The sequence below is a fragment of the Bipolaris maydis genome (genome assembly GCF_028858645.1).
Source record: "Bipolaris maydis strain C4 unplaced genomic scaffold PSV08scaffold_2, whole genome shotgun sequence".
Lineage (NCBI taxonomy): Eukaryota > Fungi > Ascomycota > Dothideomycetes > Pleosporales > Pleosporaceae > Bipolaris > Bipolaris maydis.
In genome coordinates, this window is record NW_027093858.1 from 121958 (window position 1) to 134861 (window position 12904).

Consider the following 12904-nt stretch of genomic DNA (forward strand, 5'->3'; position numbering starts at 1 on the left):
TGCACATATATGATAAGATCACAGGGTGGTTCGATATCATCGGCAAGGTACTACAAGATCCGGCTATCCTGCCAGAGAACGTATACAACATGGACGAGACGGGAGTCATGCTAAGCATGCTAGGCTCTGTTAAGGTTCTTGTAGGTAGAGATGATGTGCGGGGGCACAGAGGCGCTGGTGTCAAGCGGACCATAGTTACCGCTATAGAGTGCATTAGTGCTGATGGTAGGCCGCTACCGCCTCTGATAATTTGGCCGGCCTCAACACACCGGAGCAACTGGACCACGCACTCAACCCCTGGGTGGCACTACGGTGTTTCTGAGAACGGGTACAACGATTCTAGGATAAGCCTTGAGTGGCTAAAGCGCGTTTTTGATGTCGAAACTAGGGTCCGAGCTAATGGTAAACCACGAGTACTAATCTGTGACGGGTTCGGAACGCACGAGACGCTGGAGATCCTGGAGTTCTGCTTTGAGAACAACATCGTCTTATGCCGTCTGCCTTCTCATACTTCTCACAAACTACAGCCTTGTGATGTCTCCGTCTTTGCACCCCTGAAGACAGCCTATCGTGATCAGGTTGAGCGACTGAACCGTGGCGGCATTAATACAATCGGCAAGGAGCATTTTACCTACTTGTATGCGCCAGCGAGAGAGAGGGCATTAACTAAGAGGAATATCCTTGCTGGATGGGCTGCTACAGGCTTATTTCCTTTTAACCCAGAGAGAGTGCTTCGTAACACACCAAAGCCGCCTGTAGACCTCGTCGTCTTGACCGCTGGTGAGGTGGGATCCTCCTCCCAGAGCGGCTCACTGCTGGATCCCACCACTCCTGTGACACCGGTGACGGCAGAGGGATTTACAATGTTGCACGACCTAATCAAGCGTGATGTTTATGCGTCTGACGAGGCGAGCAGGCAACGCTTAGAGAGGCGTGTGCAGAAGCTTGCGAGTGCCGCCAAGATATCCGTTGCCAAACAGAGCCTCCTACAGGACCACAATCGCCTTCTGTATAACGTCAACAACGAGGCCAAGGTCCGCCGAACGACCCGCTCGTTAGTTCTCCAGGATGGAAAGGGAGAGGGCAAGGTGATGCGCTGGGAGGACCTCGAAAGGGCACGAGCGGAACGCGCTACTAAAGAGATGGCAGCTAGGGGGAAGGGCAAAAGAAAGCATGGTCGAAAGCGCAAGACACCTAGAAAAGAAGAAGAAGAAGTGATATCTCTAGAGACAGAAGCGGGCCCGTCAAGGCTGAGGGAAAGACCATCGAAAAAACGTAGGGTCCAGGAGCCTGCGCCATGGAGGGCACCAGTGGCGACAATGTATTGATACATTAATGTAACATTATTAGACAATAAGTAGTATAAAATAAATTATATTGTAGAAAGATAATTTTGCGATAGGTGTATAAGTTAGTATTCATGTTAGTATGTTATACGCTGATGACCGCGCTAGTTCGCTATGATGGTTTAGCTGATCCTCAGCCTCGACGGCTCAGCCTTATGCGTAGGGGCAGCTGTGCCGCACCATCAGTTAAGAATTGCGGTGCAATTGACGCTACAAGAGCCAGAGCGAGGCTGGTGGAGCAAATAGATAAGCAACTAAGCGCATGCGTGTGCTTCGCTCCAGCCTTGGACCCCACAAGCGACTGCTCGAAGTCGTCAGGCTGAAGGCTGCATAGCCGCCAGGCTGAGGCCAAGGACGTGCTGTGCCGCAGACCATTACCGCAGACTCTAGTTGTTACCTTAGGTACACTACCTATAGTGCATGCTCCTCTACAGCGATGCCATGGCCTCTACGACATCTAGTATAGCGTTTGGCAACGCATACAAGAGCGTCCAAGCTAACAACATCAACGGCTCTGTCCACATTGGTACGTCGCGGGACCGTCTGAGGGACGTCAAGCTCTCTAGTAGATGTGGGACGCTAAGCAGACACGTCAACTAGGACTTGAGAACACACTCGACCGTCTTCCGCGCGCCAAAGATGCGCCCTTTAACTCGTTCGCCAAGCAGCACGAGCCCGCATGTCTCGCTGACACACGCGTCGACCTGCTACAAGAGATATACAGCTGGGCGGACGGGCAAGACGAGCGGTGCATCTTCTGGCTGAGCGGCCTGGCAGGCACAGGCAAGTCGACGATCGCGCGGACGGTGGCGCGCAGCTACTACGACAAGCAGCGTCTGGCGGCCAGCTTCTTCTTCTCGCGCGGCGGCGGCGACGTCGGCCACGCAGGCAAGTTTGTGACGAGCATCGCGGTGCAGCTTGCGCGTAATGTGCCAGCGTTAAAGCAGCGCATCAGCGACGCAGTTGCAGAGCGCGACGACATTGCTAGCCAGTCTCTGCGCGACCAGTGGCAGCATCTCGTTCTCCGCCCGCTGTCGAAGCTGCACGAGCTAGAAGCGGGGCAAAGAACATATATCATAGTCGTTGATGCGCTAGACGAGTGCGACAACGACAGCAACATCCGCATTATTGTGCAGCTGCTGGCTGAGGTGCGGTCGTCGTTGACAGGTGCCCGACTGCGGGTGTTGCTGACAAGCAGGCCAGAGGTGCCGATCCGGCACGGGTTCTGCCAAGTACCGGAGACGCAGCACCAGGACGTTGTGCTGCACAACATATCGCGGTCTATTGTCGACCACGATATAGCCCTCTTCCTAGAATACAATCTCCAGCTTATCGCACAGGAACGCTGTCTGCGCGCTGGCTGGCCAGGTGCAGAGATCGTCGTGCAGCTGGTCCAGAGTGCAAGCGGCCTCTTTATCTGGGCTGCAACAGCATGTCGCTTTATCCGAGAAGGGAAGGGCCTTGCAGTTAAGAAGCTTGAGACGATCCTATATAATAGAGACACTACCTCTATCACCCCAGAGAAGCACCTTAACGAGATCTACACTACAGTGCTAAAGAACTCAATCCAGGACTATGCAGACGAAGACAAAGAGGAGCAATGTCGAGCACTTCAATATATTATTGGCAGTATAGTAGTGCTGTTCTCTCCTCTCTCTGCACAGTCTCTAGATCAGCTACTTGACGTTGCAGAAGGAGTTGGGCCGACACTAGCAGACCTCCACGCGATTCTCGACATCCCAAACAATAGAAGCCGACCAGTTCGCCTGCACCACCCATCATTCCGCGACTTCCTACTCGATAGAAAGAGATGCGGCGACGACAGATTATATGTAGACAAGAAGAGCACGCACGAGAAGCTGGCGTCTTGCTGCCTCAAGCTTATGTCGGCACAAAGCGGTCTTCGACAAGACCTTTGCAACCTCTCAGATCCTGGAGTTTTACAGAGAGAGATCGACGAAGAGACGATTCATCACAACCTGCCACCTGAACTGCAGTATGCGTGCCGCTACTGGGTCGACCATCTCGAGCGCAGTGGACGCAGCGTCGAAGACGGAGATGCCACGCACCACTTCCTCGAGAAACACCTTCTTCACTGGCTTGAGGCTATGAGCCTGCTCGATGAAACGAGTCTATGCGTGCGACTACTAGCGAGGCTACAGGCGCTTGCGACGGTAGAGTATTCCTATCTAAGTAATTATCATGTTTCATGCTGACCTAAGTGTAGCCGTCTAATAGTGTCGTTGCTAAGTTCCTCCACGATGCCGTCCGATTTGTGCTGCGATTTGTACCAATACTAGCTAAGGCCCCCCTCCAGATATATTCTTCAGCTCTTCTTTTCTCGCCTGAGTCGAGCCTTGTGCGGAAGGTGTTTATTAGAGAGGTACCACAGGCAGTAAAAGTGATTTCTGGGAGAGATGCAGAGTGGGACGCATGCCGGAGTGTGCTAGAGAGCCATTCAGCTTCGGTCAGGGCGGTGGTGTTCTCGCCAGACGGGCAGCTGGTCGCCTCAGCATCCTGGGATAGCATAGTGCGGGTGTGGGAGACAGCGACGGGCCACTGTCGCAGCGTGCTAGAGGGCCATTCACGCGAGGTCAACGCGGTGGTGTTCTCGCCAGACGGGCAGCTAGTCGCCTCAGCATCCGCCGATAGCACAGTGCGGGTGTGGGAGACAGCGACGGGCCACTGTCGCAGCGTGCTAGAGGGCCATTCACGCGAGGTCAACGCGGTGGTGTTCTCGCCAGACAGGCAGCTGGTCGCCTCAGTATCCTGGGACAGCACAGTGCGGGTGTGGGAGACAGCGACGGGCCAGTGTCACAGCGTGCTAGAGGGCCATTCAGGTTCGGTCAACGCGGTGGTGTTCTCGCCAGACGGGCAGCTGGTCGCCTCAGCATCCAACGACAGGACAGTGCGGGTGTGGGAGACAGCGACGGGCCGCTGTCGCAGCGTGCTGGAGGGCCATTCCTTTTATGTTAGGGCGGTGGTGTTCTCGCCAGACGGCCAACTGGTCGCCTCAGCATCTGGGGACAGCACAGTGCGGGTGTGGGAGACAGCGACGGGCCAGTGTCACAGCGTGCTGGAGGGCCATTCAGATGGGGTCAGCGCGGTGGTGTTCTCGCCAGACGGGCAGCTAGTCGCATCAGCATCCTGGGACAGCACAGTGCGGGTGTGGGAGACAGCGACGGGCCACTGTCGCAGCGTGCTAGAGGGCCATTCAGCTTCGGTCATCGCGGTGGTGTTCTCGCCAGACGGGCAGCTGGTCGCCTCAGCATCCGACGACAGCACAGTGCGGGTGTGGGAGGCAGCGACAGGCCACTGTCGCACCATGCTAGAGGGTCATTCATATAGGGTCGGCGCGGTGGTGTTCTCGCCAGACGGGCAGCTGGTCGCCTCAGCATCCGACGACAGCACAGTGCGGGTGTGGGAGGCAGCGACGGGCCAGTGTCACAGCGTGCTAGAGAGCCATTCAGAATATGTTAACGCGGTGATGTTCTCGCCAGACGGCCAGCTGGTCGCCTCAGCATCTGGGGACAGCACAGTGCGGGTGTGGGAGACAGCGACGGGCCACTGTCGCACCGTGCTGGAGGGCCATTCAGGTTCGGTCATCGCGGTGGTGTTCTCGCCAGACGGGCAGCTAGTCGCCTCAGCATCCTGGGACAGCACAGTGCGGGTGTGGGAGACAGCGACGGGCCACTGTCGCAGCGTGCTAGAGGGCCATTCACGCGAGGTCAACGCGGTGGTGTTCTCGCCAGACGGGCAGCTGGTCGCCTCAGCATCCTGGGACAGCACAGTGCGGGTGTGGGAGACAGCGACGGGCCAGTGTCACAGCGTGCTGGAGGGCCATTCAGATGTGGTCACCGCGGTAGTGTTCTCGCCAGACGGGCAGCTAGTCGCCTCAGCATCCTGGGACAGCACAGTGCGGGTGTGGGAGACAGCGACGGGCCAGTGTCGCACCGTGCTGGAGGGCCATTCAGATGGGGTCGGCGCGGTGGTGTTCTCGCCAGACGGGCAGCTAGTCGCATCAGCATCCAGGGACAGCACAGTGCGGGTATGGGAGACAGCGACGGGCCACTGTCGTAGCGTGCTAGAGGGCCATTCAGAATATGTTAACGCAGTAGTATTCTCGCCAGACGGCCAGCTGGTCGCATTAGCATCCGACGATAGGACAGTGCGGGTGTGGGAGACAGCGACGGGCCACTGTCGCACCGTGCTAGAAGACCAGCCTTCACCTATCTTTCAGATCGCATTTTCGCCAGATGGCCGGACTCTCCACACGAACAAAGGGGATATCCCCCTACCATTAGATCTTGTTGCTGTTGCATCCGCCCTTCTAGCCCAAGAACTGCTATATGCTGTAGTAGATGGCGAATGGGTATTACTTCAAACGCGGCGGTTTCTATGGCTTCCTCCTCAGTATCGGAACTGCGTCATGGCAGTGTATAGGCACACAGTGTGTCTAGGGTGCTATTCAGGGCGTGTAGCGTTTCTTAGTTTCTAGCAGAGCGTAGTCATTCTGTTACAAGTGCATAGACGTTATATCTACACTACTAACTCTAAGCTAATTCCGACACTGCTGCAGGACTATATATAAGCCTCTACCTATGCTAACTACCACTACTATCCTCTTCTAAGATAGCCATGCGTGGAGTCTAGTGCGGTGTTTAAGCATGTAGTTAAGCACAAGCGAGTCATGCTTAGCCTTAGCCGCTAGTCAGATGGCTCCATTGAAACAATAGTCACGTGACAAGAGTCTAGTATCCGTGCGGGTAGAATACCGCTAAGCCCCGTGCGATAATTCTGTACGGTTTGTAATTAGCGCGCCTTAGTTGTCAATCCTGCTCTGTAGAGCAATAGACGTGCGCAATAGCACCACGACGTAGAACACCGTAGCATCTCGCTCGGAATCAACTCTCTATGCATCTTTGTATAACTTGACAAATTCTTAGATGCATAGGTTAAACCTTTGGCGCGTCCGAGACCGTCCGAGATAGGGCTGCCGTGCATGCTAGCAGCAAATTGTCGTATTGCCAGCTACACAGAAGTTTGTTAGCGACGAGACAAAACACAGAGATAGGTCTAGGGTCGATGTCTTTATTCCGAGATTTTGTGCCTATTTTAGCTGTGGTTGAATTTGTTATGGTGGAATCACTACTGGCATGCCGCCACGCAGGGTTTTCCGCCACACATGGAGGGATAGTAGTTAGTTAATTCACAATCGTAATCACAAAAATCGCGATAATAGTGGAAGCAAATGGGAAAGCCCCGATGACTGAATAATAGATTATGTTGGCAAGATAGATGCGAATTTTGCAATTGTCCGATGCCTAACCGTATTAAAGTCGCACTGTCTAGCCAAAGTCTTACATCGCTATAAGCTACATAGACTATAATGAAATGATAATAATGAAGTTACGCTGTTATGAATAAGGAAGTGAAATAACGTCCATCCCTGCGTGGCGGGACACCCTGTGTAATGGGACACCTTTTCATCCGGCCCTTCGGCATCAGGCCAGCACGACTGCATGAAGTCAAACTTAAAGCACTTTGACCTATATATGTTATTCTTTGAGTACATTAGCCTCCGAGCAGGGAGAGCGCGCTGTCGGACGTGCTGTTGATCGTTCTATTGATGGCGTCTACCAACCCCTTACGAGTACCCCCCTGTTCACATACGACAGCGTATCTCTGGTCAGTGTTCAAAAGTGTAAGAAGGAAGACGAGATCTTGACGATTAAGATGGTAGGCTTCAAGTGTTAATGTGAGATAGAGAATGTGCATCCCGGCTGTTTCTCCGCAAGACAGCAAGACAGCCAAAAGTCGTCTGACAAGGCACAGAGCTCTGGCTACTCTTGGCATGCAGTAGCGTGCTCAGATGTCTCTGGAGCTGTGGCGCAGGCTGGCTGGGTTCTAGAAGCATCCACGACGGCCACGTGCCTCTGGTCTTTGGTCCCACTTTAAGCTGCACGCAGTTACCTAGCGATTTAGTCACCAGCTGCCCCGCTGTCTTTGGTTTAGGCAGCAGCGGATCTAACTTACTTACCCCGCTACTCCACAGCCTAGGTCAACGTCTGAGTGAGTTCACACTGATTTTGCAATCCCGGATAGAACTATCGCAATGTTCGACGATCAGTGGAACAGTAGTTCGTTTAAGGTATGTCTGTAACGCTAGCAGACGTAAGCTGGAGCTGACTATAGATATGTAGAGAGTAACTAGGCTCCTGTGTGTTCTACAAATTAACACTGACGAACATGGTGTAGGAAGTATGTGGACCTGTAAACGCTAAAGCGCGAGGTTGCTGCTAATCTTGCTGTGTCTGGTGGTGTAGGGTGTAAGTAGACCTATAAACGCTAAAGCGCGAGGCTGCTGCTAATCTTGCTGTGTCTGGTGGTGTAGGGTGTAAGTAGACCTGTAAACGCTAAAGCGCGAGGCTGCTGCTAATCTTGCTGTATCTGGTGGTGTAGTTAGTAAGTAGACCTGTAAATGCTAAAGCGCGAGGCTGCTGCTAATCTTGCTGTGTCTGGTGGTGTAGGTAGTAAGTAGACCTGTAAACGCTAAAGCGCGAGGCTGCTACTAATCTTGCTATGTCTGGTGGTGTAGCGTGTAAGTAGACCTGCAAACGCTGAAGCGCGAGGCTGCTGCTAATCTTGCTGTATCTGGTGGTGTAGGCAGTAAGTAGACCTGCAAACGCTGAATCGCGAGGCTGCTGCTAATCTTGCTGTGTCTGGTGGTGTAGGCAGTAAGTAGACCTATAAATGCTGAAGCGCGAGGCTGCTGCTAATCTTGCTGTATCTGGTGGTGTAGCGTGTAAGTAGATCTATAAATGCTGAATCGCGAGGCTGCTGCTAATCTTGCTGTGTCTGGTGGTGTAGGGTGTAAGTAGACCTACAAACGCTAAAGCGCGAGGCTGCTGCTAATCTTACTATGTCTGGTGGTGTAGGCAGTAAGTAGACCTGCAAACGCTGAAGCGCGAGGCTGCTGCTAATTTTGCTGTATCTGGTGGTGTAGGAGGTAAGTAGACCTGCAACTACTAAAGCGTGAGGCTGCTGCTAATCTTGCTATGTCTGGTGGTGTAGGAGGTAAGTAGACCTGTAAACGCTAAAGCGTGAGGCTGCTGCTAATATTGCTGTGTCTGGTGGTGTAGCGTGTAAGTAGACCTGTAAATACCAAAGCGTGAGGCTACTGCTAATATTGCTGTATCTGGTGGTGTAGCGTGTAAGTAGACCTATAAACGCTAAAGCGCGAGGCTGCTGCTAATCTTACTATGTCTGGTGGTGTAGTTTGTAAGTAGACCTACAAACGCTAAAGCGCGAGGCTGCTGTTAATCTTACTATGTCTGGTGGTGTAGAAGGTAAGTAGACCTATAAATGCTGAAGCGCGAGGCTGCTGCTAATCTTGCTGTATCTGGTGGTGTAGGCAGTAAGTAGATCTATAAATGCTGAATCGCGAGGCTGCTGCTAATCTTGCTGTATCTGGTGGTGTAGGCAGTAAGTAGATCTATAAATGCTGAATCGCGAGGCTGCTGCTAATCTTGCTGTGTCTGGTGGTGTAGGCAGTAAGTAGACCTGCAAATGTTAAAGCGCGAGGCTGCTGCTAATCTTGCTGTGTCTGGTGGTGTAGCGTGTAAGTAGACCTGCAAATACCAAAGCGCGAGGCTACTGCTAATCTTACTATATCTGGTGGTGTAGCGTGTAAGTAGACCTGCAAACGCTGAAGCGCGAGGCTGCTGCTAATCTTGCTGTGTCTGGTGGTGTAGGGTGTAAGTAGACCTACAAACGCTAAAGCGCGAGGCTGCTGCTAATCTTGCTATGTCTGGTGGTGTAGGCAGTAAGTAGACCTGCAAATGCTGAAGCGCGAGGCTGCTGCTAATCTTGCTGTGTCTGGTGGTGTAGTTAGTAAGTAGACCTGCAAATGCTGAAGCGCGAGGCTGCTGCTAATCTTGCTGTGTCTGGTGGTGTAGTTAGTAAGTAGACCTGCAAATGTTAAAGCGCGAGGCTGCTGCTAATCTTGCTGTGTCTGGTGGTGTAGTCTGTTAGTTGACTTGTCTATTGCACCGGCATGCCCTTAACATTAGCATAGTACAACGATTGGGCCATCGCAGGCCGCGATGGCTTCGCAGAATCACAGATTAAAACTTCGACCCGCCTATTGTCCTCCCCAATTCAGTGCTGCGATCGCTGCAGCGCGCTGCTAGACGATACATCACAAGCAACATGCCCTGCTGCTGCACAAGGTTGTCGAATTTGTGCACTACTGCTTCGTCAAGTGTGTTATGAAGGGCGGAGCGAGGAAAATGCAGATATTAACATAGTGCGACAAGGCTCAGCATTACGGGAAGAAATAACAGGCGCACATCTTCTCCGGCTTTGTCGTGATACAGGTCCGTCCTGAACTTCTCATGTACAAGCCAGAAACAATACTGACCCATACATCCTACGCAGCTGGCCAAGGTCAATCATCGAACGGCATTCCACTTGGCCTGCCAATTTCACGAACCGTTAACAACTGTCCGGACTTTGGGCTGCTGCGCGCATGGCTTGAATGGTGTGACAACAACCACGAATGCAGCAAGAATCACTTCAAAGACTACATGCCGTTGCCAACACGACTCCTCTACGTCGGCGCCGTGGACGACCCACCTGATCTCTTGCGTCTCGATCTTGGCTCACAGCTTCAAGCTGGGACGAAGTACATTGCCTTGTCGCATCGATGGGGTGACGACTTCGACAAAGAGGAAAAGACTATCCGTACATCCCAGGAAAATGTTGACGCACGACTTAAAAAATTCAGTCTGTCTGATCTGCCAAAAACTTTCCAGGATGCTGTCGAAGCGACGCGCCAGCTGCGCATCCCGTATTTGTGGATCGATTCTCTCTGCATCGTTCAACATGGAGATGAAGGCAAAGACTGGCGTCGCGAATTTAAGCGCATGGAAACAGTCTTCTCAGCCGCTTACTGCACAATTGCTGCGACTTCGGCTAAAAACGGGAACACGGGTTTTCTTAAGCGAGCTTGGAACACTGAATCTCTGTATGTTGAGAGTGCTGCGGGGCAGAAATTCTATGTCAGCACAGACATTGATGACTTTGACATTGATGTGGGGAAGGCGGAACTTAACAGGCGAGCATGGGTGCTGCAAGAAAGCGTGCTGGCACGACGAACGATTCATTTCACCGCTAAGCAAATTTACTTTGAGTGTGGACAAGGTGTCTACTGCGAGAACCTTGTTAAGCTAGAATGGTAAGTTCCTTGCAACATCTTGGCTAACAAGAGCCTGACTGTATCTCTCCAGTCAGCCATTCCGGAACAAAGACTTCACGCTCGATCCAAACTTTCCAAGCCGGCTCGTCTTCTCAGGTCCCGGAGACACTGAAGAGTTCATTCGCTTACTCATTCAAGACTACTCCGAGCGAGAACTCACAATCAAAACTGACAAGTGCGCCGCAATGTCTGGGTTGCATACTCGTATCGCTCGCACGATACACTGTGAAGGCAGATATGGTACTTTAGAGAAATACCTTCACCGAAATCTTCTTTGGCACGCGTCTGATCGCAAGCTGCAGAAGATAGAGCATGAGAGCTATGTGCCATCGTGGTCATGGATGGCATACCACGGAGGCATTCGCTTCCAGGATAAGACGAAGCTGCCTTTTGGCAGTGGATGTTGGGTTACCAGTCTTCGCTTCGACAAGGAGCGCGATTGCGACCATGCGTTAATCGCCGACGTAGGAGTGTTCCAGGATTGCCAGATGAGATTGGACGGTAGTCGTTATGCTGTTTTCAGCCTTTCAGAACCTGAGACAAACAGAGGATGGATCTGTTACGATGTTGAGGATGGCAAGAATCTGCTTGAGGAACACTGCATTGTTGTAGGAAGCATGGTGAACGGCGAGAACTACTACATATTACTTGTCAGACCCACTACTGAGGCCGGCGAGTATAAGCGAGTTGGGATGGGGGAGGTGGCAAAGAACTGTCTTGTGAGAATCCAGGCCAATGTGCGAGTGGTATGAATACACCGCGTTTCAAAACCATGGAGAAACGGGTTAATGTTGACCCAGGCGTATGCTTTGGTTTATAGTACACTAGTCCTTACGTTTGAATTTGTTGTAAGCTTTATCTGTCTCCAAACAAAGAGTCGCTGTGTATACGAAAATTAGTGCATCGTGAATTCAACGGCATTACGGGATAGCAGCTAATTGTCGGGTGACGCGGGCCAAGGAATCTGCATATGTGGCTTGTGGTAATTGGACGCTTCCAGGGCCCAGCCAGCCTGCGCCACAGCTCCAGAGACATCTGAGCACGCTATTACGGCATGCCAAGAGCAGCTGTAGCTCTGTGCACTGTCAGATGGATTTGACAATCTCGCTGTGCGCGCGGAGAAACTGCCGGAATATACATTCCCCACCTTAACTCAATCTTTAGAGGCTGCGATTCTAATCCTTAACATCTGTGCTTCCTTCATAGTCCTCCGAGTACTTGATAAAGATTCATTGTCGCGAACTAACAGGGGATACTAGGAGAGGGGTGGTAGACGCCATTAACAGAACGACTGACAGCACAACAAACACCGCGCTTTCGCTTATCGGAACCTAGCACACTTGAAGAATAATATGCGTAGGGTAAAGTGCGTCAAGCTCAACTTCACGCAGTCACGCTGGCTTGACGCCGAAGGTCCGGAAGGGAAAGTGTCCCGCCACACAGGGTGTCCCGCCACGCAGGGATGGACGTTAATTACTTACTTGCTTATTGTTTGAGTCTGTATTAGAAAGCTCCACGATGATACAAAATTCTTGAAAAGATTCGCGCTATTTCTACTAATGTCCGTCCTATTAGCAGTGACCTAGGGTGTCACGCTATGTAGGGAAGGACGTTGATTAGACTTAGTTTTGTATTAGCGTTAGTACGCCCCGTTCCGCGTTAGCGTTAGCACGCACCGTTCCGCGTTAGCATTAGCACGTACCGTTCCGCACTGGCGCTACTATGCACCGTTCCGCGCTTAACGTAACATATTCTTGTGTAATTAAATAACGTCTACTTAAAGCTAGCAGATAAGAGTCTAGAGACAAATAGGGCGTAAGGAGTGACAGGAGGCAAAAGAAGAGTAGAGGGTTATGTAGAAAAAAAGCGTGATGCCAGCAGTTAGATTAAGCAGTATAATATCTCTAACATTATGTGATGTAAATAAAGGAATACTTAAGTACCACTTTGCGCTGATGATGTTTGAATTTCGCTAACGCGTAAGATGGACTAATAAAACCACTGGGCATCCTTATATATCTAGGGAGAATCACAAAAAACCCTTATCATGTTGACCGCCAGGATTGGTTCAACCACGAAGTACCACTATCTACCTAAGCCCTTCTATTAAATCCTTTGCGAAGGCAGTTGGTATCTTATGGAAATTAAGAAACTGGACAATGATCTTGTGTAATGAGGGGATAGTTCTTAATTGTTTATCGATGAACGGTAGCGCATTTTGAAGAAAGTCGTCTGACTCCCTGAATAATCTAGAATTTTTGTAGTGTATAATAGTTTCTAGGGTCGATAGCTGAGCGTA

General features: G+C 51.6%; 2 protein-coding genes across 2 annotated transcripts; both read left to right on the forward strand.

The window, feature by feature from the left end:
• Positions 1-1787: 1787 nt before the first annotated feature.
• On the forward strand, positions 1788-5844 carry PSV08DRAFT_383464 (WD40-repeat-containing domain protein; the record flags this gene model as incomplete). Its single annotated transcript, XM_066093420.1, has 3 exons — positions 1788-1872; positions 1947-3520; positions 3574-5844. 3 exons carry the CDS (start codon positions 1788-1790, stop codon positions 5842-5844), a joined length of 3930 nt encoding a protein of 1309 aa, XP_065949688.1.
• A 4090-nt stretch (positions 5845-9934) lies between these two features.
• PSV08DRAFT_367849 (heterokaryon incompatibility protein-domain-containing protein) lies at positions 9935-11357 on the forward strand (the record flags this gene model as incomplete). The annotated part of the gene is made up of 2 exons (XM_014217424.1): positions 9935-10584; positions 10637-11357. 2 exons carry the CDS (start codon positions 9935-9937, stop codon positions 11355-11357), a joined length of 1371 nt encoding a protein of 456 aa, XP_014072899.1.
• Between the last annotated feature and the right edge of the window lie 1547 nt (positions 11358-12904).